The sequence below is a fragment of the Pongo pygmaeus genome, chromosome 13 (assembly GCF_028885625.2).
Source record: "Pongo pygmaeus isolate AG05252 chromosome 13, NHGRI_mPonPyg2-v2.0_pri, whole genome shotgun sequence".
In the NCBI taxonomy this organism is placed as follows: Eukaryota; Metazoa; Chordata; class Mammalia; order Primates; family Hominidae; genus Pongo; species Pongo pygmaeus.
In genome coordinates, this window is record NC_072386.2 from 93,385,797 (window position 1) to 93,413,324 (window position 27,528).

Consider the following 27,528-nt stretch of genomic DNA (forward strand, 5'->3'; position numbering starts at 1 on the left):
ACAGAAGTGAGGAGTAGAATAATGGTTACCAGAGGCTGGGGAGAATAGCGAAAGGGAGATATGGGAGAAGTTGGTCAATAGGTACAAAGTTAGACATGAAAATAAGTTATGGTGTTCTATTACACAGCAGGGTGACTATAGCAAATAATAATGTATTATGTATTTCAAGAGAGTCAGAAGAAAATATTTGAATGTTGATGTGGTTTGGATCTGTGTCTCCACTGAAGCTCATGTTGAACTATAATCCCCAGTGTTATAGGTGGGGTTTGGTGGGAGGTAACTGGATCATGGGAGTGGATTTCTCATGATAGTTTAGCACCATCCCCTTGGTGCTGGTCTCATGATAGCCAGTGAGTTCTCGTGAGATCTGGTTGTTTTAAACTGTGTAGTACCCACACCCCCAAGACCTGTTGCTCCTGCTCTGGCCATGTGACATGCCTGCTCCCCCTTTGCCTTCCACCGTGACTTCAAGTTTTCTGAGAACTACTCAGAATCCAAACAGATTCTAGTGTCATGCTTCCTGTACAGCCTGCAGAACTGTGAGCCAATTAAACCTCTTTTCTCTATAAATTACCCAGTCTCAGGTATTTCTTTATAGCAACACAAGCATGGACTAACACAAATGTGATCACCACAAATAAATAAATGTTTGAAGTGACAAACATGCTAATTACCCTGGTTTGATTATTATACAATATACACATGCATTGAAAACCCACAACTATACCCCATACATACGGACAATTATTACATGTCAATTATAAATAAAACTTTTGGAAATGATACAAAGTATTATACTGTGTAAAATGTCTTAGAATTCATTGAATAAGCTGATTTCTACATTTATATACCCTTTTTATTGTCTTAAATCTTTTGTGAAACAAAGAGGGAGATAAATTGATGAAACATGAATAGAAACATAGATTAATAATAAGTAGATATACAAATCATACATATAGACACATTATATATGCACATGCTACATAAATATGTGAAACACTGACTCATTGAAATTATTACAAGCTTGAAGAATCTACAATTATATATATTGATTTTAAGGATGAAATTATAAGCCATGTTTCTGAGTTGATAACATATTGCAAACTCTTAGGAAATATATCTTGTTCAAGGACCACCTCCCCTAACCTTTACATTGTTATTATAGAAAAAATGAGTTAATGTATACAAATAACTGTATAGTATTTAAAACACTAAAAATATGTACATATACACATTTATAAAGTAGAATATTTATGTTTGAAGACATGATTTCTAAGCTTAAAAACAACCACAAAAACATTAATATATGGTTATAGTGCTGATGCTGAATAGACATTAGCAATATCCAAAGATATTATATATATATTTATATGGCTGATATATATAAATATATGGCTGATATATTCTGATATATTTTTATTAATCCTCATGTTCTACAGTAGACTTTTAGTCTTAACATTTGATATGTTGTAGGCAAAATTTTAAGAAAGGCTCCCAACTACCATTCCTTCGGAGTGTGGGTAGAATTTGTGAATAACAGGAGATAGCATTCCCATTATATGCTACATTATGAAGTACAATTGATCCTTGAGTTAAATACATTATCTAGGTTGCTTGAATCTAACCATTTGAGCCCTTTAGGAAACAACGTTTTTCCTCAACTGATAGTGGTTAGAAAGGCTGAAAAAAGATAAGACTGATTTAACTATGAGGACTCCATGAAATATTTCAGGTTTGAAGATGTAGGGGGAGGTATTTGAGAAGGAACTTAGGCAGTTTCTAAGCGCAGAAAGCAGCTCACAGCTGACAGCAAGGAAGAAAACAGAGATATCAGAACTACAGCCACAAGGAATTAAATGCCACCAGCTGAAATGTGCTTAGACACTGATTCTTTCTTTGAGTCTCCAGGTAAGGCACAGTTCAGCTGACAATTTGATTTTTCAGTCTTGTTAGACCCTAAGCAGAGGACCTAGTTAAACCTGCCTAAGCTTTTGAATTATAAAATTATGAGATAAAAAATGAGTATTGTTTTATGTCTTAAATTTGTAATAATTTGTTATGTAGTAATAGAAGACTGACACATGCTCATTATAAAAATATCATTGGCTCTCTAAGATATTACTAGATCATACGCTTTTAATTACGAATGACAATAAGAGATTAATTAAAGAGATGATAATGCAGAAGGCAAGTATTGCTGGTTGCCCAGTCATTATTTAGATTTTAATGTATGATGATAGAGTAAATGCATTAGAGATTAATATTTTCAAAAGGCACTATAGACTATAAAACGCTCAATAAAATATTATAGAATTAGAAATTATATTTTGCTTATTAAACCATCACTTTTCAGGAAAACTTCAGTAGATGTTCTCATTAAGTCAGATAGTGAAGTAATCAGATCACAGAAATCTAAATTATGGAAGGCTCCCATCCCAGCTCCAATGCCTCTGTAATTTATCATTGTGTAAGATCAGTTAGAAACTTTGAGTCAAACTACTAATATTTCTGTAGTTTACCTCTTATAGTAGCTTATATTTAATAAAATTATTTCTTAAGACAAAAAATAGCTAAGACATTTTAAAAAGAGCTAAATAAGAGCAACATGTTTAAATGCCTCTCTATATAGTACTAGTATTCACTTATTAATGGAGTAAGATTGTGAGTTTAATAAAAATGTACTAACTCAGATATATTTATAAGTTTAAAAAGCATATAGCTTTAAAATATTTTATGTATGAGCAAACAATACGTTTAAGATGAGAGAAAGATATGTAAAGTTATGCAAACGATTTAACAAAAGTTACAGGAATGAAAGGGAATTTAGGATTACAGCTGATCCTCACAGACAAATGTTTAGACTTACCTTTTTTCCATATCAGTCAATAAGTTACAACTACATGAAAAAAATAAAACAAATATTTTATTAAAGTGTAAAATCAATTGATTACTTTTAAAACTCCTAGCTAGATTTAGTCAGTAATAAGTGAAAGTAAATATTAATCTTAGAATTTTACAGAACATAAAAACACAAGTGTCTCCTTTTGTTTTGCCCCTTTAATTCCAAGTGCTCTTGGCTTCTTTATGATGTCACCTTTCAACATCACCAGTTTGAACTTACAATACTTAAGTCCTGGCAAGTCGTAAGTGGGGAAAATGTCTCTCCCAAGATTGTAAGTCAAATTTTATGTTTTAAAATAACTGAAATACTCGTTAGCTTTACATTTAACTTCTTTAGTATGAAGAGATGTTTATTATATTATTATTGTGCCATTCATAAGCAAAAGATAATGTGTTTAAGCAGACAAAGATTCTCAAGCAACATAATAGATTGTTTTGATTTAAGATATAGCTAGTGCATGCATTTCAGTAAAATAGATACCTGGCTTTGGATAAGTCTTTTTTGTTTGTTTTTTTACTGCTAGTCTTACTTGATTTTTTATCACATTGCATTTTGAGTAATATAAAATAAAATAATTCATGATTTTCAGTCAGGGAACCACTCGAAAATTTCTGAGAATAATTTTTGTGTATGTAATAGTGACTGAAGAGTGTGACTGAATTTTAGAGGAGGCATTATATCACAGTGTTAACCTTTAGTAAAAAGTGGGGCAGCTCTATCCAAATATGACCAACTGAATATTAATTGTATCCCTCTTGCAAAATATTGAGTATGTGAAAGTACTTTGTAATGTAAAGCAGATAATCCAGGCATGAGAAGTTATATGACAATAGTTTACTTATGCTTAATTTATTCTGTGTCAAAATAAGGTAGGTAAAGAACACGTTTCAATTCTGTAAACCTTTTTACAGAGGACATGCAACAAAGGTGAAGGAATGGAGTTTTGCAATATAAAGTATGGGTGGGCCTTCATTTAGCAGTATTGTTAAAGGAAAGATAAAACATGAATATTAAAAATAAAATAGGCTTTCCATAGATACTGGTACCCATTTTGGTATAAAACAATCATTAAAGTATAATTTTTGGTAAAGGTTTAAATGCATTTGTCATGATTACTTCAGAAGCTGAGTAACTTGATGCCTACTATGCAATAATCTGTGTTCTGGCACCTAACATGGCAGAATTACACTATATTTTAATTACTTTCAAATATATAAGCACTGTAAAATATCGATGGTATTATTGTTATCATGAGCATCAAATAGCTTTCAGAGAACTTAACCACAATGGTTAAAAACCTCTTTTTGGTCTTATGACTATTTTTTACGGTGTTATTCTAGTGTAATCCCAAAACATTCTTGTTTTTATATGAGGAAACTCATAGAATTCATAATCAAATGGCCTCACCATTAGCCAGAAAAGCTCACATAAAAAATCTTAATAACAAATTAGCATATTTCTTTGGGTTCAAGTGACAGCTCCCAATTCATTTAACACACAAAATTTAAGATGCAGAAAATTAATTTTCGACTCCATTTGTCTTTTCACTGAATTCTTCTAAGAATGCCAGAGCCTTAGTTTAGGACTTAACATTTCTGTGCCTATGGCTATAAACTTGTATCTGATGAAGAAAATTTTTCTGTTTGAACTCAGTTTTTCCCTTCCCACTTACTCCTTCTCTAATACCTTTGTTCTATCCAAACCTCAACTATACCATTTAATAGTTTCATCTCTTCTGGCCTTGGCCTCAAATTTAGGTTGTGTTAGTCAACTCAGCCCATTTATAATGTTGAATAGAACACCAAATCACAAAGATTTGGTGTGAGATAGGGTATCTAAATATATGAACATTTAAAATTCCAATATTAGCTTCCTGATCTCATATCTAATGCATATTTTACATTTTTCTCTCTATTGAGTAGCATTACTAAAATCCTCTTTTACTATCCTGGTCTGGGGATTCACCTTGATGTAGAGAAGATTTTATAAATCTTGGCACCACTCACATTGTAGTCTAGAAAACTTTTTGTTGGAATAGAGGATTAGAAGGTGCTGGGGGTAGAGGAGATCTAGCATTCTGTCCATTGTAAAATGCATTATAATATGTTTAACAGTACTCCTGGTCTCTATCAACTAGATGCCAGTATCATCACACACACACATACACATAGACAATTGTGACAAGCAAAATGTCTTCAGACATTGCAAAATGTTTTCTGGGCCAGGAGTTCAAAATAAACCCATGCTAAGAAACACTGCTTCAGAAAATGCTAGAGAAAGATAGAGAATCTTAGTACACACAGAGCCATTCCTCAGCAAGACAATAATCCTGGGGCAGTTGACCTTGCCTTTACAGAGATAACTCCTCTAGCAAATACAAGAAGAGTAGCTCAGGCTGCAGTCAGTTCCTAGAAAACTTTCTACCATGTCTTTTATGGACTTCTTTTCCCTGCAGCTGATGCAGATTCCAAAAATCTAGTCAACTGGCAAGATTTCTGGCAATATGCATACAAACAGGAGGTCTATGAACAACTCACATGTAATTGGGGAGATATATCATTTAAATCCTTTGACTTTGAATCCACTATATATTTTTAAAACACATCTAAGCAGAGATACAGTTACAGGCAAGAGTAAAAATGGGTGGATTTTGTGTTTAGGTTAAAATATAATCCAGACTAAAGGGAAAAATAATCAGAAAAACAAACTTGGTTAAATGTTTACCCCTTAAACAATTTTTTTTATGGTGGTAGAATAGAAATAATTTTTCTCTTAAGAAATAAAGTCCCCCATGTCTCTTGCTTCTCTAGTTTTTATTTCAGAAAACTTAATCCTAGTTTTCTTTTCAACGTTGCAAATACATTATATTCTACATTGCTGACAATTGGAAACCTTCTTTACCTCAGAACACACACAGTTACTGAAAATGATTTTGAAGCGATTGAATATATAAGCTTGAAGTGAAGGTGGAATTTTAGCTTCTACATTCCATTTAATCTTGGTAAATATGAGGCATTAATTACTATGTTTCCATATATATATATCCAGACACTTTAAGCATTAGTCCTATTAAAAAACAACAACTTTTTGACTTAATAATCACATTTTTCCCTCTTCTTAGGTTAAGTCATTAAATTAGATCTTAGGGATTTAATTTAAAATTGTGAAAATACATTTACATCCATATAAAAATATCTCAAAATAAAAATAAGGGATACGCTAACAGTTTATTCTAAATAAGACAATTTGTAAGTTTTTTTAATAAGAATGTCAAAAATTGACTGCAAATGCACCCTGACCTAGATAATTACTTGACTGTACCAGAGAGGAAAGGAAAGAGATGCTCTCACCAGCAGAGCCAGACTTAAAGAGTGGGAAAATGCTGTCAAATCCAAAAGATCAAATTGCTTTAATTGCTTATCACGTAATTTACATAGTGAGTAGGGACAAGGGTATTTGGTTTATTGCTGTTTTGGTTCCTACAAATGATTCTCACTAAAAATGCAAGAGGTTAAAATGTATTGAACTGTCACTAACTCTAATCCCATAAACACGAAGAAATATATAGAAAACTTTGATCACACAAAAAAGATACATTATGACAGATTCCAGTCAATCCAACTTGCTTTTCTCCAACCAATGGCTGTTCAGTTACCCTATAGAGTCTTGCTTATTTTTGAAGTGAATACAATAAATTATATTGTGTACGTGCTAGTATTTCTGGACTTTTTCTTTCAATATAATATTTCTTTGTATTCATTAAAGTTTCCATATTGCACATATAAGTAATTTATTCCTTTCGATTGCTAAGAAGTATTCCATTACATTTAAATAGCACACTTAGTTTATCCATTCCTTTGTTGATGGACACTTGAGTTGCTTTTAGTTTGAGGGCATTGTGAATAAAATTGCTATGAACATTTTTGTCTAAGTCTTTCTGTGGACTTTGGTTTTCCTCCTTTTCTTTATTTCCTAGAGGAAAAGTTCAATTCACTTATGCAGCTTTTATACGTATTTTAATAACTTATTTCTGTATAATTTGCTTTTGTGTTATTTCAAATTTTAACTAATTTTCCTAAATTTTTATCTTCTAATTTTGCTGATATATAGACATATACTTCATTTAAACTGTTTATCATATCATCATTAAACAAGTATAATTCATTGAACTCTGTATCATATAAACATATTACATTTGATTGGCAGCTTTAACAGTTATTATTATAGATATCACTGGATATCATATTTACCCAATTGTATCCTCTACAAATAAAGACAATTTTACTTCTTCCTTTTCAATCTTAGTGCTTTTATTGCTTTATGAAACAAAATAGGATCTGGATTTAAATGCTGAATAGATACAGTAGGTTTATCTTTGCCTTGTTTCTGATTTTTAAGGAAAGACAGTCAATATTCCTCCAATAAGTTTGATTTTAAAAATAGGCATTATCTAGATGTATTCTATCCATCTGTGGGCAATGTTCTCTATTACTGGTTTTCTCATAATTTTTAATTATGAATGCATATTACTTTCAAAAATTCTTCTGCATATACTGAAATGATCAGATGATTTTTCTTATTTATTTGTCAATTGGAATGATTGCATTGGTTGATTTTAGGTTAAACCAACCCCATATTCTGGAAAGTAAACCAGATGGTCATGATGTATTAGCAATTTTATATGTTTGTCAGTATGATTTTTAAAATTTAAGAAATTATATGTCTATAATAATGTGGGATATTCATCTGTAATATGCATTTTTAGTATTGACCTCAAAAGGATTTGAGTTATTAGCCTCAAAAATGAGTTGGAACATACTTACTCCTCCTCTACTTCTTTTCTTTCACTGTTTTCCCAGTTTCAGTGGAGAGATTTAAAACATTGATTTTAAACATTTTTTTATAATATAAAACATTAAAACTGTAAGTTATTCTCTATGAACTTTTAAGCAGTATTCTATCATTTTCATATATTATCCTATTGTTCAGTTGCTTCTTTTTAAATAGGTTTTTATTGTGATCTCTTTTGGACCACTGGTTCTTTAAAAGGAGCTGTTTATTTTTCAAATATTTATATATTTTCTAGATAATTTCATTATTGACTTCAAATCCAATTGCTGGGTGATTAAATAATATGTCCTAGAAATTATAGAAGAAATTAACAGATCATTCTAATGTACTATTTTGAAAATCTCAAGTTTAATAATGTTTCATGAACTTAAAATCTTTCCTCTTCTAGAGCATTTGGAATAATGCAGTTCATAATCATTGTTGGGCATCAACATTTCTTCAGTAGGATATAAATGTACTTTGACTGGATCTGAATTTAGAGATTCAGATATGGTGGGGCAAATAATTTTGGTGCATGTACTCAGTTTAAGAAAATGATATGCTGGATAACTTATTGGTGAAAACATATTAAATATTATTCAGCTAATACAAATTTTTATAGCACGAAAAAATGTGCCACGTTTTATGCTGCTAGCTTCATTCTTCAGTCAAGGTATCAAGATACTGCTTTTCTATGCTTAAACCTTAAGTTTTACACACTGTCAAATAAACACCACGTGTGTGTTTGTGTATGAGCACAAAAGCCTCAGACTCACTCATGAACAACGATGGCTCTATGTCCAAAATATAATGAAACAATGTAAAATAATATTTCTCTAATAGATCTTAGGACTGGTCTCCATTACCAATAAATAAAAATTAGATTGTAAAACACTCCTTCGTGGGATCAAACATTTTAAGATAGTAATAAAACTAATGGGAATCTATAAATGGAAAACAATTTGCAATATAGTTTTTCAGATTTTCTTTAAAAAGTAATGAATTTCCTTATGAATTTTGTGGAATTATGAAATTCCACACTGACATATATACATGCACACACAAATTCACAGGTGCACACAAAGGCCATTTAATAATTTGGATTTGGTGAAGTTTTTTGAGACTATTTTGAGGATATGCTTTTACATAAGCATAGAGTTTACAAAGTGATACCTTGTTTCAAATTCAATTAAGAAAGAATTTGGAGCATGAACTGGGAAAAATAATTCAACTTTGTTTTTGTAATTTTTTTAAATGTATATTTTCAGATGTGCAATTTGCTTATACACACACACACATAAACAAATTGCACATATAAAAATATACACACATATGTGATACATGTATGTACATATAGTTTGACCAACCATTATTTAGTACTGTTGTAATTTGAAAACACATTTGCTCATCTCTATTATCCTGGAGATGAAGTAATCTTATATAACAAAAGATATCTGAGATTGTGAAGTATTTCTCTAGTTGTTGATTGCAGGTATTGGAGTATAATAATGACAATTTAAAACAGTGATTTTTATATAAATTAACTAAAGCCTTTCTTTTTTGTTTTAATAGCCAAAGAGTAAACTTTGGGCCATATGATAATTACATTCCAGGTAAGAAAGCATTCAATATTTATTGCAAAACATGTGTGCTTAATTTTATGGTAAGTACTATCCTCCATTCATAGTGATAAAGCAAACATTGCCATGGAATAAAATTGATAATTAACTATTTCCCAAGGAACCTTTCTTATAGGCCCAGTGAACACCTTTTATATATGTTTTGCTTTGTTTTGATTCCAAGGAAGTTTAAGTAAATATGTTCAGTATATGAAAGCCGGAAATAGTTACTTGTTAGAATTCATACAATCAGATATTCTTACAGTTGAAAAGTAATGTAGAAATTGGATAAATAACTTCTTGTTTATGTCAGGAATTTCTTCTACAACATTCCTGATAGATTATATCCAGCTTATAATTGGCCCCAAATTTCTTTACGAGACAAGGCAAAGGTATTTGATTTTGAAGAACTTCAAATATCAAGTATTTTCCCCTCAGATATTGAGCTTAAATAGAATTTTTTTCTGTACATTTTTCCCATTGTTCCTATTTTCTTTAGAAAACTCATAGGAAATGTCTATTATTTCCACACATTAATGCTGCATGTATCTAAATACAATGATGAAATCTCTCATTGTCCTCATTGGTAACTTAAATAACTTTAATGATTTGTATTATAGTTTCCAGATTACTTCACCTACCCAGTCACCATTCTGTAGGCTTTTTGTCATTTTCCTTTACAAAATATGTCACCTATAACAATACCATTCTTGGGTGTATAGCATTTACCACCCCCCCCTTCTTTTTTTCCGAGACGGAGTCTTGCTCTGTCGCTCAAGCTGGAGTGCAGTGGCGTGATCTCGGCTCACTGCAAGCTCCGCCTCCTGGGTTCACGCCATTCTCCTGCCTCCGCCTCCTGAGTAGCTGGGACTACAGGCGCCCGCCACCACACCCGGCTAATTTTTTGTATTTTTAGTAGAGACGGAGTTTCACCGTGTTAGCCAGGATGGTCTCGATCTCCTAAACCTCGTGATCAGCCCGCCTCGGCTTCCCAAAGTGCTGGGATTACAGGCGTGAGCCACTGCGCCCGGCCGCATTTACTCTTGTAGCTTGGAAAGTTATTATTAACTAAGGGGATCTTAAGTCTTAGCACTTAGATTAAATCATATATTTACTGAATATTTATGCTGGCATTGTGCTAAGTACTATGGGAGCTACAGAAGTAGTTAACTTATTTTCTGTTATTAATAAAATTGTATACTAACCAAAAGCATAAAGCAAAAACCTAGACTGGAAGAGACAGATTTAAAAGGAAACAGTAAAACTGAATCTTTCCATTTATATTATAGTTACGCTAGTTTTGCAATGACTGCTTTATATAGTTATCTGTAAAACTGCTCAAAATAGAAAAAGCAATTTTTATTTTCTCATATTGATAACAGAAAATTGCAAACATTACCAAATACATGAAATCATAATTTGAATCACTTGTTTATTCATGTACATGATATACGTTGCACGTAATGCCATTTCAGCTATGATGGAATTCTATTCACTCCAAAATGTGTTTTTTGTCTCCCTCATTTTAGTCAGTGAATTAAGTAAAAAATCATGGAATCAGCAACACTTTGCCCTGTTATTTCCCAAACCACAACGGCCAGGAACCAAAAGGAGATCAAAACCTTCTCAAATACGGGACAATACGTTTCCTGTAAGCATTGGAAAGATTTTATACTTATCAGTAATAAGTAATAACTTAGTAATAATTATAACCACAATAAGTAATTATAATTAGTATTAAGTAATCACTAAGTAGCAAGCTTGTGAAATCTTGTATAGTTGTATGTGTTATAGATCAAAGCTGACCAACAAGTTTCTGCAATGATGGGAATATTTATCTCTGTAGTCCAATGAAGCTATTAAATACTTGAAATGAGGCTAGTGCAACTAAGGAATTGAATTTTACATTTAAATTACATTGAATTAAAGTAAATTCATATGTGGCTATGAAATGCCCTATTGAACAGCACAGTTAGAGATAATTTAAAGTCTACCACTTAAAGAAAATAGATATGTTTTATCTGCATTTTACTGTATACAGTTGCCCCCTTTATTTCATATTAACTATATTTTTAAGTAACCACACATTATAAAAATTGTTTCCAAGAAGCACAAAATTATGGAGTTCCTGATGTTAGAGTTAGTGTGAACATTCAGGAAATGTTCTACAGCTGGAGAAAACTCTCATTTGAGTCATGGGATTACATTATACCTTTAATGCTTCCTCAGTTCTGTAATATAGAATTCAGGATTCAGAGTATTGGAAAATAAATATTTTCCAATGTTTCTGGAGTCAACATAGGATATGCATATGTTCAAAGAAAAGTTTTCACAAAATAAATGTATCATTAACTTGTTTATTTTTAAAAATGTAACCCATTAATAGTGAACAAAGTTCTTTTTTTCTTGCTGAATTTATTTTTCCATTTTTGTTAATATTTTTACAGAGATTAGCTATTTTTGCCATTCAGTTTTGTACATATTTAATTAGAAGTTGAAAACAAAATGCATAATTTCTCTCAAATTAACATTCTCTGTTACAGATTTCATTATTTCAGTTACCAATCTGATGATACTCAATTTGTATCTGCCAAGCAATAGGAGTTTCAGGCTTTTATCTTTAACCATGAGTAGCATTCTAAATTCCAGAGACTCTGAAAATGAAAATAGACTAAGACATGCCTCAACCTGAACTATTAGATATTAGAGAATAGTTTCTGATTTACCTAGAAATAGAAGGTGGGCAAGATATTCCAAGAATTCTCAAGAACACAGAGTTAAAAAAGCCTCCTATGATTCTGAAGATATGCTATGAGTCTACCAATTTGAACCTAAAATCCTGAGGGAACTATGAAGATCCTATAAACTGAAAGTAAGCTCCAAATGTGGCATGATTATTCACTAGTTTAAAAAAAGGATGAAAATAAAAAAGCAAAATAAAGGATGAAATCTCAAACTTCCCCATTTTTTAACAAAAGCTAAAATCTTTTTATGGTTGAAGTTAAAATATATTTGGGATATACTAATAAAAACTGTATTATTCACCCACAAGTTGTTCATCATTATTGTAAACATCTTTCAGATAATTGATGAAGAAAAATTAAGAGGAGATCGTAGACAACCATTATGGATGTACCATTCTTTAATGAGAATTTCTGAAAGACCATCCGTTTATTTAGCTGCCAGGAGGCAGCCTCTCAAACCAACTCATACTGTCAAGGTGGATTCTAAAGCAGCAGGTAGAGAAAACTTACTGTTTTTATATTATCTCTGTAATTTTCTGATTAGGTTTCTATTAGAATTTTATCAAGTTTGGATTTTCTCATTTTAAGAAATATTTCAATATTTATCCCCAGAAATTGGTAAGAAAGGTGAAGACAAGACATTACAGGAGGACACAACAGATTTGGAATCAGAATTAAAACAAGGAAAAAAAGATTCAAAGAAAGACAAGGATGTAGAGAAAGGAAAAGATGACAAGCTCGATGCAAAGAAAGATAGCAAAAAGGGTAAAAAGGATGCAGAGAAGGGCAAAGACTCAGCTACAGAATCTGAAGATGAAAAACAAGGTGCAAAGAAAGATGACAAAAAAGATAAAAAGGATTCAAAGAAAGGCAAAGACTCAGTAACAGAATCTGAAGATGAAAAAGGAGGTGCAAAGAAAGATAACAAAAAAGATAAAAAGGATTCGAAGAAAGGCAAAGACTCAGCAACAGAATCTGAAGATGAAAAAGGAGGTGCAAAGAAAGATAGTAAAAAAGGCAAAAAGGATTCAAAGAAGGGCAAGGATTCAGGCATAGAATTACAAGCTGTAAAAGCAGATGAAAAGAAGGATGAGGATGGAAAAAAAGATGCAAACAAAGGTGATGAATCGAAGAATGTCAAGAAGGATGCCAAGAAAGATGCAAAGGAGATTAAAAAAGGTAAGAAAGATAAGAAGAAGCCCAGTAGTACAGACAGTGACTCAAAGGATGATGTCAATAAAGAGTCTAAGAAGGACACCAAGAAAGATGCCAAGAAAGATACTGAGAAAGAATCTGCTGATTCAAAGAAGGATGAAAAGAAAAATGCTAAGAAGAATGCAAAGAAAGATGAAAAGAAGGATGCAAAGAAAGATGAAAAGAAATCCTTCTTTTCATCCAAGGGCAAGTAGGCCTTGGATAAGAATTCGAACTGAAAGAATAATTCAAAAGCGTATTTGATGAAACAATAGTGGTAGTCTGCAGCTGAATTTGTGAGAAAACAAGAGGGCTCAAAGAATTAAATAATTTTTAAAAGGTGGTAAAGAAGGATACAAAGGAGAACTCAGAAGAGGTTTATAAAAATATATAAGAAAGATGTTAAGAAAAATTAAAGAGGTATGCATTGAAAGACTTGAAGAATACATATACTTAAATTTGGGGATATGAAGGATTCAATGAATGATCTCTGGAAAGATTTAAAGAAGAATATTCAGATAAGGATGTTGAAGATAATGACACTAAATCTATGGACACACACACACACACAGACAGCTTAATAAAGGCTTAAAAAATCCAAGGAGACAGATGTATCTATAGATTTAAAATAATCTCAAGCTGCATCCACAGATACAAAGAAATATAGGAGCCATGACATGAAGTTAAACACCTTGTAGAAAGCCTACTTTCAAGTAAATATAGCATTCCTTTGGAAGAAAAAAAAAAAGTAAAAGAAAAGAAAAAAAATGTATTACCGCCTGATGAGCCTACATCTTTCTTTCTGAAGTTTAAACAACCACAGTCATGTTTATGGTTGTCGGATGTCACACTTCCAATCCAAAAGAAGCACACTTGGTAAGTCAGTTTTGTTTTGTTTATTTATTTATTTATTTTTTGAGATGGAGTCTCTCTCTGTCGCCCAGGCTGGAGTGCAGTGGCGCGATCTCGGCTCACTGCAAGCTCCGCCTCCCGGGTTCACGCCATTCTCCTTCCTCAGCCTCCCGAGTAGCTGGGACTACAGGCGCCCGCCACCACTCCCGGCTAATTTTTTTTGTATTTTTAGTAGAGACGGGGTTTCACCGTGTTAGCCAGGATGGTCTCAATCTCCTGACCTCGTGATCCGCCCGTCTCGGCCTCCCAAAGTGCTGGGATTACAGGCGTGAGCCACCGTGCCCGGCTAGTTTTGTTTTATTTTAAGCCAGATTGAATTAATTCTTGTCTTTTTCATTTTTGTGGGTACATAGTAGATGTAATAATAATTGAACCAAATTATAATTAGATAGGAGGAATAAGTTCAAAAAATCTATTATATAGCATGGTGACTATAGTTAATGACAATATATTGTATTCTTGAAAAATGCTAAGAGAATGAACATTGTGCTCTCATCGCATAAATAATAACCATGTGAGGTGATGCTTATGTCAATTAGCAAGATTTCAGGATTCCACAATGTATACATGCTTCATAACATCATATTGTACACGATAAATATGATTTTACTGATCAAATTAAATAAATTTAAAATAATAAAAATCGAACCAATGTAAAGGTTCAAATTGACACTGTTCTTATATTATCTCTGTAATTTTCTGAGTATGTTTCTTTTAGAATTTTATGAAGTTTGGACTTTCTCATTTTAAGAAATATTCAAAGAACATGGCGAGACAACCAAATAAATGAAGCTTTAAAAAGTGTCCATGGAAAGGTTAAGGAAGTCTCTAATTAGGGAGAGGTTACTAGCTTATGATAGATGATATTATTACCAATTAAGCATCCAAAGTTTTAAAATAGAAAATAGTAATCAATTTATTTTTATTGAAAGAAGGATGAAAATCAAAATTGTTTATTACTGACAAGAACAAATTTAAATGAGGCATATGAAAGAGCTACTTGATAAATGGCTAAATACTTCACAAAACTAAATTCACCAGAATTTAACAGAGTGTAACAGAATAAGAATATATACATAATATTTATTTAGATGTGGAAACAATTAACTTACTGTCTTTAAAACTATATTAAACTCTGTCGTGACCCATAAGTCCTATTGATTTGAGGAAAAAATAAAAAGCAATATTGGGCAAAATGAAATATCCTTGAACTTCTCAATTAAACGACAATTCATTTATTTCTGATTTAACATTTTCTTAAATAAACTCAATGTTGCTGCAGAACTTGCAAAATGATTTTCTCTTCTCTTTATTCTTCCTGACATAAACTTTGGATGCAACATAAAGCTTCTCTTGGACATTAAAGGAAGGGTCTCCTATTCTGTATGTTCTCAAGAGCTAGCTTCCAAGGAACAGTAAGGAATAATTGTTTTTCTTTAACATTCAACATTGGGTCCTGTCCTTCCTGAATCAACTACTAAGAGTCAGTGGTTATTGTAACTCATGATCTGCCAGGTGATCACACCTTGTTAGCCTGGGTCAGCTGTAGTGGCAGAGGGAGTCAAATCCTAGCCCTTTGTTTTCCTCCCACTCCCTCTAGGAACCTGCTCATCATCTTCCTCTGCTTATAGTAGAATTATGTGTTGAGATTGCTAAACTTTTCTGGAAATGTTACCATCTCTCTGAGGATTTAAGAAATCATTTCAAATCCTCTTTTTCCTCTATAAAAAGGCCCTTAAGATTATTTTCACCAATAGGATTCAAAAGTCAGGTTTTAGATTGAAATGTAAAATGACAGAAAAATTGAGCTTCTACCTTTAATATCCTACTGAGGTGCACCATCACCAGGAACTTTCATGTAGTTAAATTTAATAGCAGTGTCCTTTTATTCTAGTACCTCTTCATTTACATCTATGTTGTTTTCTCAGTTATTCCAATAAAAAATAAAAATGAAAAAAATGGCTTTACATACCATTCTTATGCTGTTGAATCTTATATTTAAACGTAGTATTTACTTATTTACTCAGCTCCATATTCCCATATCCAAATACTTAGTTAAGGCATCTAGTTGACTAGCTTCCAGGTATTTCAAAATTAACAAATCCCAAAGGGAACTGTTGACATCCCTCCACCAATGCCTCTTTCTCCTCAAGTTCTAGCAAACCCATTAAATGATGCTGGTATCCAGTCTGTAGCTTAATCCAAAATCAGTGAGTCATCCCTAATTACTCTTTTTTCTTCACCCTGCCTACTAGTAGTAAGTCCTATCCTGTCTACCTGCAAAATACTTGAATTGGTATAATTCATTACATTTCTACCACTTCTGTACACTAGAAGTCCAATCAACCATTATCTCTTACTTGAAAACTTCTGTACACTAAAAATCCAAACAACCATTATCTCTTACCTGAAAACTCCAAAGCCCTCTAAGTGCAGGGGAAGCCCCTGCTTCATGTCTTTCCACAACACCATATCCTATTCTCCATATAGAAACCATCATGTTTCTCCGTTGGTCAAAGCTTTCTAGTGTACTGACGCCACACTTACCATCAACTTTTCTTTTGCTCTGGCTTATAAATCCATTAATGCTCTGTGTGCTGACTATTTATCTGCCCTCATGTGACAACACTATTCCTTTTGTCTACCATGCACTTGTTGCATTGGATTTTTAAAAATATTTTACCACATGTAACCTTACAATATTAAGCCTTTACACTTGTTCCTTCTCTGTAGAATGCAGTTCTCCTAGAACATCACATTGTTGACTCCTTCAAAATAGTCATTCTCAGCTTACATTCTACATTTCCAGATATTTTTCATAGACTAATTTATTTTTTGACACAGTGTCTCTCTCTGTTGCCCAGGCTGAGGTACATTGGTGTGATCACAGCTCACTGCAGCCTCAACCTCCCCAGGCTCAGGTGATTCTCCCACCTCAGCCTCCCCAGTAGCCTCAACCTCCCCAGGCTCAGGTGATTCTCCCACCTCAGCCTCCCCAGTAGCTGGGACTACAAGAGCTCTTCACCACACCCAGATAATTTTTGTATTTTGTAGAGATGGAGTTTTGCCATGTTGCCCAGGCTGGTCTCCACCTCCTGGGCTCAAGCAATCCACCGCCTCAGCCTCCTCAAGTGCTTGGATTACAGGAATGGTACTATCAAAGACTAGGTGTTAATAATTACATCATGGAGAATGGGGTAACCACCTCTTCAAACATTTATCCTTTGTGTTAAAAACAATACAAATATGGACACAGGGAAGGGAACATCACACACTGGGGCCTGTCAGCGGGTGGGGGGCTAGGGGAGGGATAGCATTGGGAGAAATACCTAATGTAGATGACGGGTTGATGGGTGCAGCAAACCACCATGGCACATGTATACCTATGTAACAAACCTGCACGTTGTGCACATGTACCCCAGAACTTAAAGTATAATAATAAAAAAATTATTATACTAAAAAAAAACAAATATACTTTTATAGTTGTTTTTAAATGTACAATTAAGTTATTATTGACTATAGTCACTACAATGTGCTATCAAAAAGTAGGTCTTAGTCATTTTTTTCTAATTTTTGTGCATTAACTATTCTCATCTCTCCTTCAATTCCCTACTACCTTTTCCAGACTCTGATAATCATGCTTTTACCCTCTGCCTCCATGAGTTTGTTTTAATTTTCAGATACAACCAATGAGAGAGAATATGCAATGTTTCTCCACATCTTTGCCAACACTTTTATCTTTGTTACACTAGCCAATTTATATATATCACTTATATATACAAACATACATATATGTACACACATACATATATGTATATATACACATACATATATGTATATATACACACACACATATATGTATACACATTGAATTTATTACATTTTACATGTATGTGTATATATATATATACACATGTCAATGTAGCAAAAATAGAAGATAAAATTTAAAATAACATCATTTTCAGTAGCATCAAAAATATGCAATAATTTTATTATCACTAATTGATTCAAACTTATTTTCATGAGAAATCAATACAATCAATCTTAAACAAATAAGGATTACAGAAAAAGGGCACAGAAGTTATAAGTCATATACCAAGTTAATTATGTACCAAGTGAAAAGTCTTATACCAAATTACTTCATAATCAAGACAATGCTTGTAAAAGCAGTGGCAAAATTCAAAATTATTGCATAATTATAATCATATTCAAGTTATCTCACAAATGCTTAATCCACAAAATCTTTTTTAAGTTAAAATAACAGCAGCAGCAAAAATGACTACTATTTATTTACTACTATTTGCTAAACACTTTCCTTGTATTATCACTTAATCCTCACAATCCTAATATATCTCCATTTAATTGAAGCTCAGAAAGGTTAAGAAACAATAAATTTGCACAGATAGTGCAAAACCAGAATTTGAGTCTGAATGAATCTCATATGACACCAACATTTAGACTGCGGTTATGTAGTGTAATTGTTTGTGGATTTGGGAGAATTTTTCTTTAGCACCACAGGTTCGGTTTCTTCTAATCCTATGTATCTTTATTTGCAAAAATGTATAGTTGTGTTAAAATTACATAAAATTATATTATTAGTTTAAAGATCTGCTACAGAATTTAAGAAGGTAGTTGTTCTATTCATAATTGCTCACCATCAGCCTCTCCTCCTACTACTGATCCTACTCTCTATACCCTTCGTGTCTGCTCAGTAAGTATTGCACATTGCTTAGTAATTTACATTAGTTGTATTTGCAGGAATGTGCTGTATTGAACAAATATGGAAATTAAAAATATGCATTAGAATCCTAGATCAACCATTATGTAATAATAAAAAGGGACTAAGAAGCAGGATGTAAAACATTAAAGTCAAAGAAAAATGGAAGACTACTAGTGTACACCTAAGAATATTGATTCTGGAAACCATTTCAAAAAATAATAACTAGATATAAGATTATCTGCTAATGATTACTAATGTTCTCTAACCCCTCCAACATAAGGACTTCCTTGGTATATATGCACTGAGAGAGTCACAATTAACATTGAAACAGTACATACATGCATATATGCACATACGAATAAAAGGCTTTGTTTTTATTATTTTATTATTTTTGCACCAAGAGGACAACATGCATTGTTCTCCATTCTTCTCTTTTGTGAATTTGTAAGCTGTTTGAAGATTTTTTACCCCCATTCATTTTGCTTAACTTTTAGTGTAACTTTAAAACAGGTTTTTCAAGTACTAGAGGACATGAAATACTTATGTTTCATAAAAAATGTTTTATATCTAACATTGTCACATAGCTTTGATGGCTAAGTAACTTACTGAATTTTGGTACTTTAGGTTGAGGAACTTAAGCTATTTCTATAGAAAAGGTGACAGTCATTCTGTAATGGTACTTGAAACCTGATAAAACCACATGAGTGACAAAAATGGGGTCCAAGTGAAGCTAACCGATTTTGAAAAATGGGGGAGGGAGGGATGGCTAAGAAGATAAGGCACCATTAATACAATTCCAAAAGTGCTCAATTTTGCAAGAGATGGCAAAATCCAAAACCATTGCTCTGTGGGTTTATACAGTAAAGTTTTCTAAAGTTTATTTATGAAGTAAAAAGAAATGTTGCCTCCAGAGAAAAAGGTATGTCTAAGGGTCATAAACATCCTAAACTCACATGCAAGTGTTGTAGCTATTTGCATTATTTTTCATACAAAGTTTGGCCTCTTTAAAAAGTGAGAGTCCAGGAAAAATACGAAAGGAATTTTGAAAATGATATTATTCCAATTCCCTTTGCAACATATATCTTCTTTGTCAAATCACAAAGTAATAACTTGCTAATACTTAGATCATTCCCTTTTTTTTTTTTTTTTTTTTTTTTTTTTGGTCAAATCTTATTCTGTTGCCCTGGCTGGAGTGCAGTGGCATGATCTCAGGCTTACTGCAATCTCCACCTTCAGGTTCAAGTGATTCTCCTGCCTCGGCCTCTCTTGTAGCTGGGATTACAGGTATGCATCACCACATCCAGCTAATTTGTATTTGTTTTGTTTTGTTTTGTTTTAGTAGAGATGTGGTTTCACCATGTTGGCCAAACCTCTGCCCTCAAGTGATCTGCCCACCTTGGCCTCCCAAAGTGCTGGGATTACAGGCGTGAGCCACCATGCCCTGTCGTTAAGGCAGGCAAATATATGAGGCAAATATATACAGCCCCTGGTCTCCTTTCAGTCATTTAGTATTTTTGTATCATGTTCCTTCAGGTCTATTTTTTTAACCATTGGACAATACCTCATTAGTAAATATACCAGATGAAATAATTCTGGTGTTTTGAACATACTGAATATGGTCCTGAAGACACCGAATAATTTCTAAGGGAGCACAGTTCCATTTTAAGCCTTGTATATAGTTTATGATAGTTTTTATAGTTATTCTTTTTTAAATGATTCAAATGCAAGTTCTTCCCTTAGCCTAATCTGAGCCCTAATCCATAATAAAATGAAATTGCTTCTGTAAATAAAGCAAAATATGAATAAAAGTATTGTGGAAAGTATCCAGTGATAATATCTAAATAATGATTGAGTTTTCTTATCAGGCTGAACTATTTGGCAAACATGTAAACAGAAACCTACTCCAGGTGTTAAATATGTTCAATAATCAATCTTATAGTTATTAATAAGTTATTATACATGGTAATTTTTTATAGTTTCTCAGTTATTGGATGCAAAAGAAAATAGCTGCCATAGTCATCACATTAGCAGTTTTATGGTAGGCAAAATCAAAGAATTTCAGGGTATGTACAGAGAGGATATGTGAGTAACAAATCATGGCATGGTTTAGTTTGGCATTGGGATAAAACAGTTAAATTTATAAAAATCCATAAACTTTGAAAGTGCATTTCTGTTCATTGGAAAAAAAAGAAAAGGGTATGGTTTTATTGATAGCAAGGTAAGGGTATGGTTTTATTGATAGCAAGATTAAGAACCAAAAATGCACTTCAAAACCAAAGATTAAGAACCAAAAATGCACTTAAAAACAAATTATATATATGTAAATATATTATAAATATATAATATATTGTATAAATATATTATATCTTTATTATATATTTTATATAATAATATATAATATATAAAGTTATATATTTCTAAAATATATTAATATATTATTATATTAATATATATTCATTATAATATATAATTATATATTGTATATAATAATTAATATTATATTAATTTTAATATTATTATGTTAACATGTACAATATAATATATTCTGTATATTATATTATATATAATATATTCTGTATATTATATTATATATAATATATTCTGTATATTATATTATATATAATATATTCTGTATATTATATTATATATAATATATTCTGTATGTTATATTATATATAATATATTCTGTATGTTATATTATATATAATATATTCTGTATGTTATATTATATATAATATATTCTGTATGTTATATTATATATAATATATTCTGTATGTTATATTATATATAATATTCTATGTTATATTATATATTATATTCTATATGTTATATTATATATATTAATTCTATATGTTATATTATATATAATATATTCTATATGTTATATATAATATATAATCTATTCTATATAATAAATTTACAATATATTATACATATATAATACTCTAAAATATATAATATATCATATAAATCTCTAATATGTATTATAAATATATTTAAATGTAAATTAAATATATTTATTTATTTATATGAATTTAATTATTAAATATATGAATTTAATAATTAAATTTATAAATTTCATAATTAAATTTATTAATTTAATATTTATATTAATTTAATATTAAATTTATATTAATTTAATTATTTTATATATATAAATTAAATATATAATATATTTATATAATATGTTTCTATATATAAATATATATGTAAATATATTTTTATATATAAATATATATAAAGATATGTAAACATATATTTTGATATATAAATATATGTAAACATATATTTTGATATATAAATATATATGTAAACATATTTTGACATATAAATATATATGTAAATATATATTTTGACATATAAATATATGTACATATATTTATATATACATATATATTTATATACATATATGTAAATTTTTATATATAAATATCTATGTAAATATATATTTATATATAGAAATATATATAAATATATAAATATATATTTATATGTAAATATATAAATATATAAATATATATTTATATATATAAATATATAAAAATATATATATAAATATATAATATACATATATATTGTAAATAGATAATTTATATTATAACTATAATATATATTATAAATTTATAATATATATTATAACTATAATATATATTATAAATACATGATATATATTGTAAGTACTATATATTATGAATATAATATATTCATAATATATATTGTAAATATATTATATTCACAATATATATTATAAATATAATATATTCACAATACATATTATAAATATAATATATTCACAATACATATTATAAATATAATATATTCACAATACATATTATAAATATATTGTATTCACAATACATATTATAAATATATTGTATTCACAATATATATTATAAATGTGTTGTATTCACAATATATATTATAAATGTGTTGTATTCACAATATATATTATAAATGTGTTGTATTCACAATATATATTATAAATGTGTTGTATTCACAATATATATTATAAATGTGTTGTATTCACAATATATATTATAAATGTGTTGTATTCACAATATATATTATAAATGTGTTGTATTCACAATATATATTATAAATGTGTTGTATTCACAATATATATTATAAATGTGTTGTATTCACAATATATATTATAAATGTGTTGTATTCACAATATATATTATAAATGTGTTGTATTCATAATATATATTATAAATGTGTTGTATTCATAATATATATTATAAATATGTAATAAAAAATATGTTTACAATATATATTATAAATATATAATATATAAATATATTAAATTTAATGTTAAATATATTTAATATAATTTAATGTATTTAATATATATTTAATATATAAATCTATATTATATGTAATATATTTATATATTACATGTTATATATTATATAAATATATTATATATATAAATATAATATATATTATATAAATATATTTTATACATATTAATATAATATATATTATATAAATATATTTGATATATATTAATATAATATATATTATATAAATATATTTGATATATATTAATATAATATATATTATATAAATATATTTGATATATATTAATATAATATATATTATATAAATATATTTGATATATAAATATAGTATATATTATATACATATATTTTATATATAAATACAATATATTATATACATATATTTTATATATAAATACAATATATTATATACATATATTTTATATATAAATATAATATATTATATAAATATATTTTATATATAAATATAATATATTATATAAATATATTTTATATATAAATATAATATATTATATAAATATATTTTATATATAAATATAATATATTATATAAATATATTTTATATATAAATATAATATATTATATAAATATATTTTATATATAAATATAATATATTATATAAATATATTTTATATATAAATATAATATATTATATAAATATATTTTATATATAAATATAATATATTATATAAATATATTTTATATATAAATATAATATATTATATAAATATATTTTATATATATAATATAATATATTATATAAATATATTTTATATATATAATATATATATCAAAATAAGACTCCTTTTTATTCTTTTTTCTCTAAACTTCCCTTCTCACTTCATTTCATTCATTTCATCTTCCATCACTGATACCCTTTCTTCCAGTTGATCGCATCGGCTCCTGAGGTTTCTGCATTCTTCACGTATTTCTGGAGCTTTGGCTTTCAGCTCCATCAGCTCCTTTAAGCACTTCTCTGTATTGGTTATTCTAGTTATACATTCGTCTAAATTTTTTTCAAAGTTTTCAACTTCTTTGCCTTTGGTTTGAATTTTCTCCTGTAGCTCGGAGTAGTTTGATCGTCTGAAGCCTTCTTCTCTCAACTCGTCAAAGTCATTCTCCGTCCAGCCAATTTTAACGTAAATCACCTTTAAAGTATTTCTCTTGAGTGTTCCTTGGACTCTCTACTTGACCAGCACTCCACCTTTCAGAGTAGCTCGTTTTTGTCTATGACTAATATTGCCCTTTAGAAAATGTCTTTCATAAAATTTTGCCTTTTAGAAAATGTCTTTCTTACATCTAGTTATAAACTCGGACAATGTATCATCTAACCTACTAGTTTCATATCTTGTTTTGTCCCCAAAATACCAATATCTATTCCACTGTTCTACCCTAAATACCTCTGTAACCAGGTAAGATGCAAAGACAGAAACTAATCTCAACTGCTAATTCCCATTAATGCTCAGATCTGGAAATTATATATATACCTAATTCTATATATATAATATGTAATTATATATACATACATATGTGTATATATGTATCAATTATCTATCTATATGGATTTGGATAATTGGTAATTCATAGTATCAATCATCTATCTATATAGATTTAGATAGATAATTGATATTATCTATATCTACATATACACATGTATGTCTCAGATATAGGTACAGACATAGAATTTTTCCATCTGGCATATTTAAAAATTAGTTACTTTCTAATGGTTAAAAAACGGACCAGATGGAGCATAATGTATATCAGATATAGATACCTAATTGGGAACAACTTAAATAAAAGCTGATAAATTATTGGGTAAACAGAGTGGCCTAAATAAGATTCAGGGAAAGCAGCAGTCACTGGCCACAGAGGTTAAGTGCAACGGTCAAGGAATAAGCTGTGGGACAGCTCTTCTCTCTAGCACATTGCCATGGAAGATCTATGCCTGCTGCTCTTTCTAGACAGAAAAATAAGACAGGATTTTAATAAATTATAATTTCAGTGGTTGTCATATGTATATGTGTATCCACAAGCCATTGATCCCATCAGTGTTCTGTTTTCTGCTATTTACTACTACTAAGGCGTTTTATATTCTAGTACAGGATTTTTTGTGAGAGGAGCCACAATTTTTTAATCTCTATCAGTTACCTATTAATTTCAGGTTGTTGTTGTACCTGGTCATTAATCATTGTTTATAAAAAGAGACAGGAAAGGAAAATTAAAATTTCATATGGATTGATTCAGTTGATTTACAAGGAAAGACAACTTCCTCTTAGGAAGAGATATTTTGTCTTAGGTAAAGTAACTTAATGACATAAGGGATGGCTGAACATGAAAGATGAGGCCCCAGTGCATAGCACATATGGAACTTTACATTAGAAAAAAATAATTCATTTACATAAGAGATAAGCTCTTTGTTTTTGAAAGGGAAGGAAAATAGCTGGCATTTCTTGCTGGAGAAAGTTATCACAAGTGGAAAGGTTACCCTAGAAATAAAAGATATAAGAAAACTGAAATTTACCTTTATGTGTAATAGCCATCTAATTTTAAAACAATGATGTTTAATATGTAATTCAAAGGGATTTTTTTCATATTGTTTTCATCTGCTGTCCCATACCTGCAATATAAGTCATTTGAGTAAGTGGCTTTGCTTTGATGATACTTAAGGGGAAGAAATGGATAATTAATTGGGCTAAGCATGATAGTAAAGAGGAGAATGGGATTTCAAAAGGGGATTTAAGGTGGGTGGCATTTGTGAAGAAACCTTAAAAATGAAAATTATTAGAATATGTCCTAGTAACACCCAACTTTCCCTAAATTCAAAAAATATTACAAAGTTGGAAAATATTAAAGATCATTATAGTTTAAATTTTCCTATGTAAACAAAGTAAAGGGCATCTACAGAATGTTGAAAGTTTGAAACTTTATGGACTTATTTATTTCATAAAGGGCTCTCTAACTTGTACACAAATTAGAGGTTTAGTTAAATGCTCCTAATTTGGTTTACTGAACAAATTGATCTGAAATAAAGTACGCTTTTCAATTATGTTTAGCAAGTTTCACTCATCTCTTCAGAAACTTCTGTTTCATTTCCTCCATTTATACAAACCTACATGTTAACATGTTCACAATATATATTTTCCTAAAGCCAGGACAAAGAATATCAATTGGACCCTCTGTAACTTTTCCTAGATATAGTTGGTAACTTTTTCTTAGAATGTCTGCATTAGGGGTAGATTGGTTTGCTAGGACTGCCATGACAACAAACCACAGAGGGGGTAGCTTAAATAATAAGCTATTTTCTCACTGTTCTGGAAGGCTAAAAGTCCAAAATCAAGATATTGGCAGGGTTGATTTCTTCTCAAGCCTCTCTCCTTGGCTCCTATATGGCTATGTTTTCCCTTTGTCGTCACATGGTCTTTCCTCTGTGCCAATCTGTGTTCTAATCTCTTGTAAGACCAGTCATGTTGCATTAGGGTCCATCTTAATGACTTCATTTAACCTTAATTACTTCTTTAAAGGCCTTGTCTACCCAGTCACATTCTGTGTTGCTGGAAGTTAAGACTTCAACATGTAAATTTCAGGGGAGACAATTTATTCCACAACAAAGTTATATGAGATCAGTTTTTTAGTTTTAATCACTCAGAAACCTAAGGTTCTGAAGTAATATCTTCAGTTGAGTAATTTGTACTCATTTTTTGGTAGAAAGTCTAATTTGTTTAAACAATGAGGAGAACTTTATGACGTAATTGGAGTCCACGTATTTTCAAAACTTCAACATTTGGTAGATGCCCTTTACTTTACCACTACCTCTGGGAGAAGCTTTAGCATCTCATTTGACTCTGATTTGATTGTGTTCCAGAACTACCATGAAGATGGATTGGACATTACACCACACTGGAAAAGTGAAACATCTCATTCAGTTGGTGATCTTCCTGTCATGAAAGTTGCTTGACAGCTCTAATTATGAATTGAACACATTAAACACCTGGTGAAATTATCAATTAAAATCATCTACTCACCATAATTATTTGTGTCTAAGTTTCTGTGAGTTATGACCTACCTCACAACCATCTACACATGGTTGTCAATGGCATTGGTTTTGCTAAATTATTAAAACAATCTTTGTTAAAATTAGTTTTTCTATCGTTCTACCTGGACCTGGTCTTCAGTTCAATATGGAAGGAATGGAAGAAATCTGTTCTCCTTTACCACACAATTTCTTTGTCAGAACTTGTAGGTTCTGTCATTATAAAGCTGGGTTAAACTGCATACCACACTCAGGCTTGCTCAAAGTTTGCAG

The 27,528-nt window shown here is 30.2% G+C and overlaps 1 protein-coding gene across 5 annotated transcripts; it reads left to right on the forward strand.

The window, feature by feature from the left end:
- CYLC2 (cylicin 2) lies at positions 1-27,252 on the forward strand. Of its 5 annotated transcripts, XM_054500757.1 has the most exons (9): positions 39-81; positions 1,733-1,908; positions 3,069-3,173; positions 9,305-9,345; positions 10,881-11,002; positions 12,434-12,590; positions 12,708-14,165; positions 20,120-20,205; positions 27,088-27,252. In XM_054500757.1, the coding sequence occupies exons 3-7, from the start codon at positions 3,157-3,159 to the stop codon at positions 13,502-13,504; spliced, it is 1,134 nt and encodes a 377-aa protein (XP_054356732.1). In that variant the 5' UTR covers positions 39-81; positions 1,733-1,908; positions 3,069-3,156; the 3' UTR covers positions 13,505-14,165; positions 20,120-20,205; positions 27,088-27,252. The 5 variants fall into 5 exon arrangements, with proteins under 5 accessions (XP_054356733.1, XP_054356730.1, XP_054356732.1 ...); XM_054500758.1 differs by lacking the exons at positions 1,733-1,908; positions 20,120-20,205 and adding an exon at positions 24,290-24,364 and having other exon boundaries at positions 1-81; XM_054500754.1 differs by lacking the exon at positions 20,120-20,205.
- The last annotated feature ends 276 nt before the right edge of the window (positions 27,253-27,528 follow it).

Coding starts and splice junctions, on each gene's coding strand:
- CYLC2 (XM_054500758.1), top strand. Junction 11,003..12,433: donor TACGGGACAATACGTTTCCT/GTAAGCATTGGA, acceptor AACATCTTTCAG/ATAATTGATGAAGAAAAATT. Junction 12,591..12,707: donor GGTGGATTCTAAAGCAGCAG/GTAGAGAAAACT, acceptor ATTTATCCCCAG/AAATTGGTAAGAAAGGTGAA.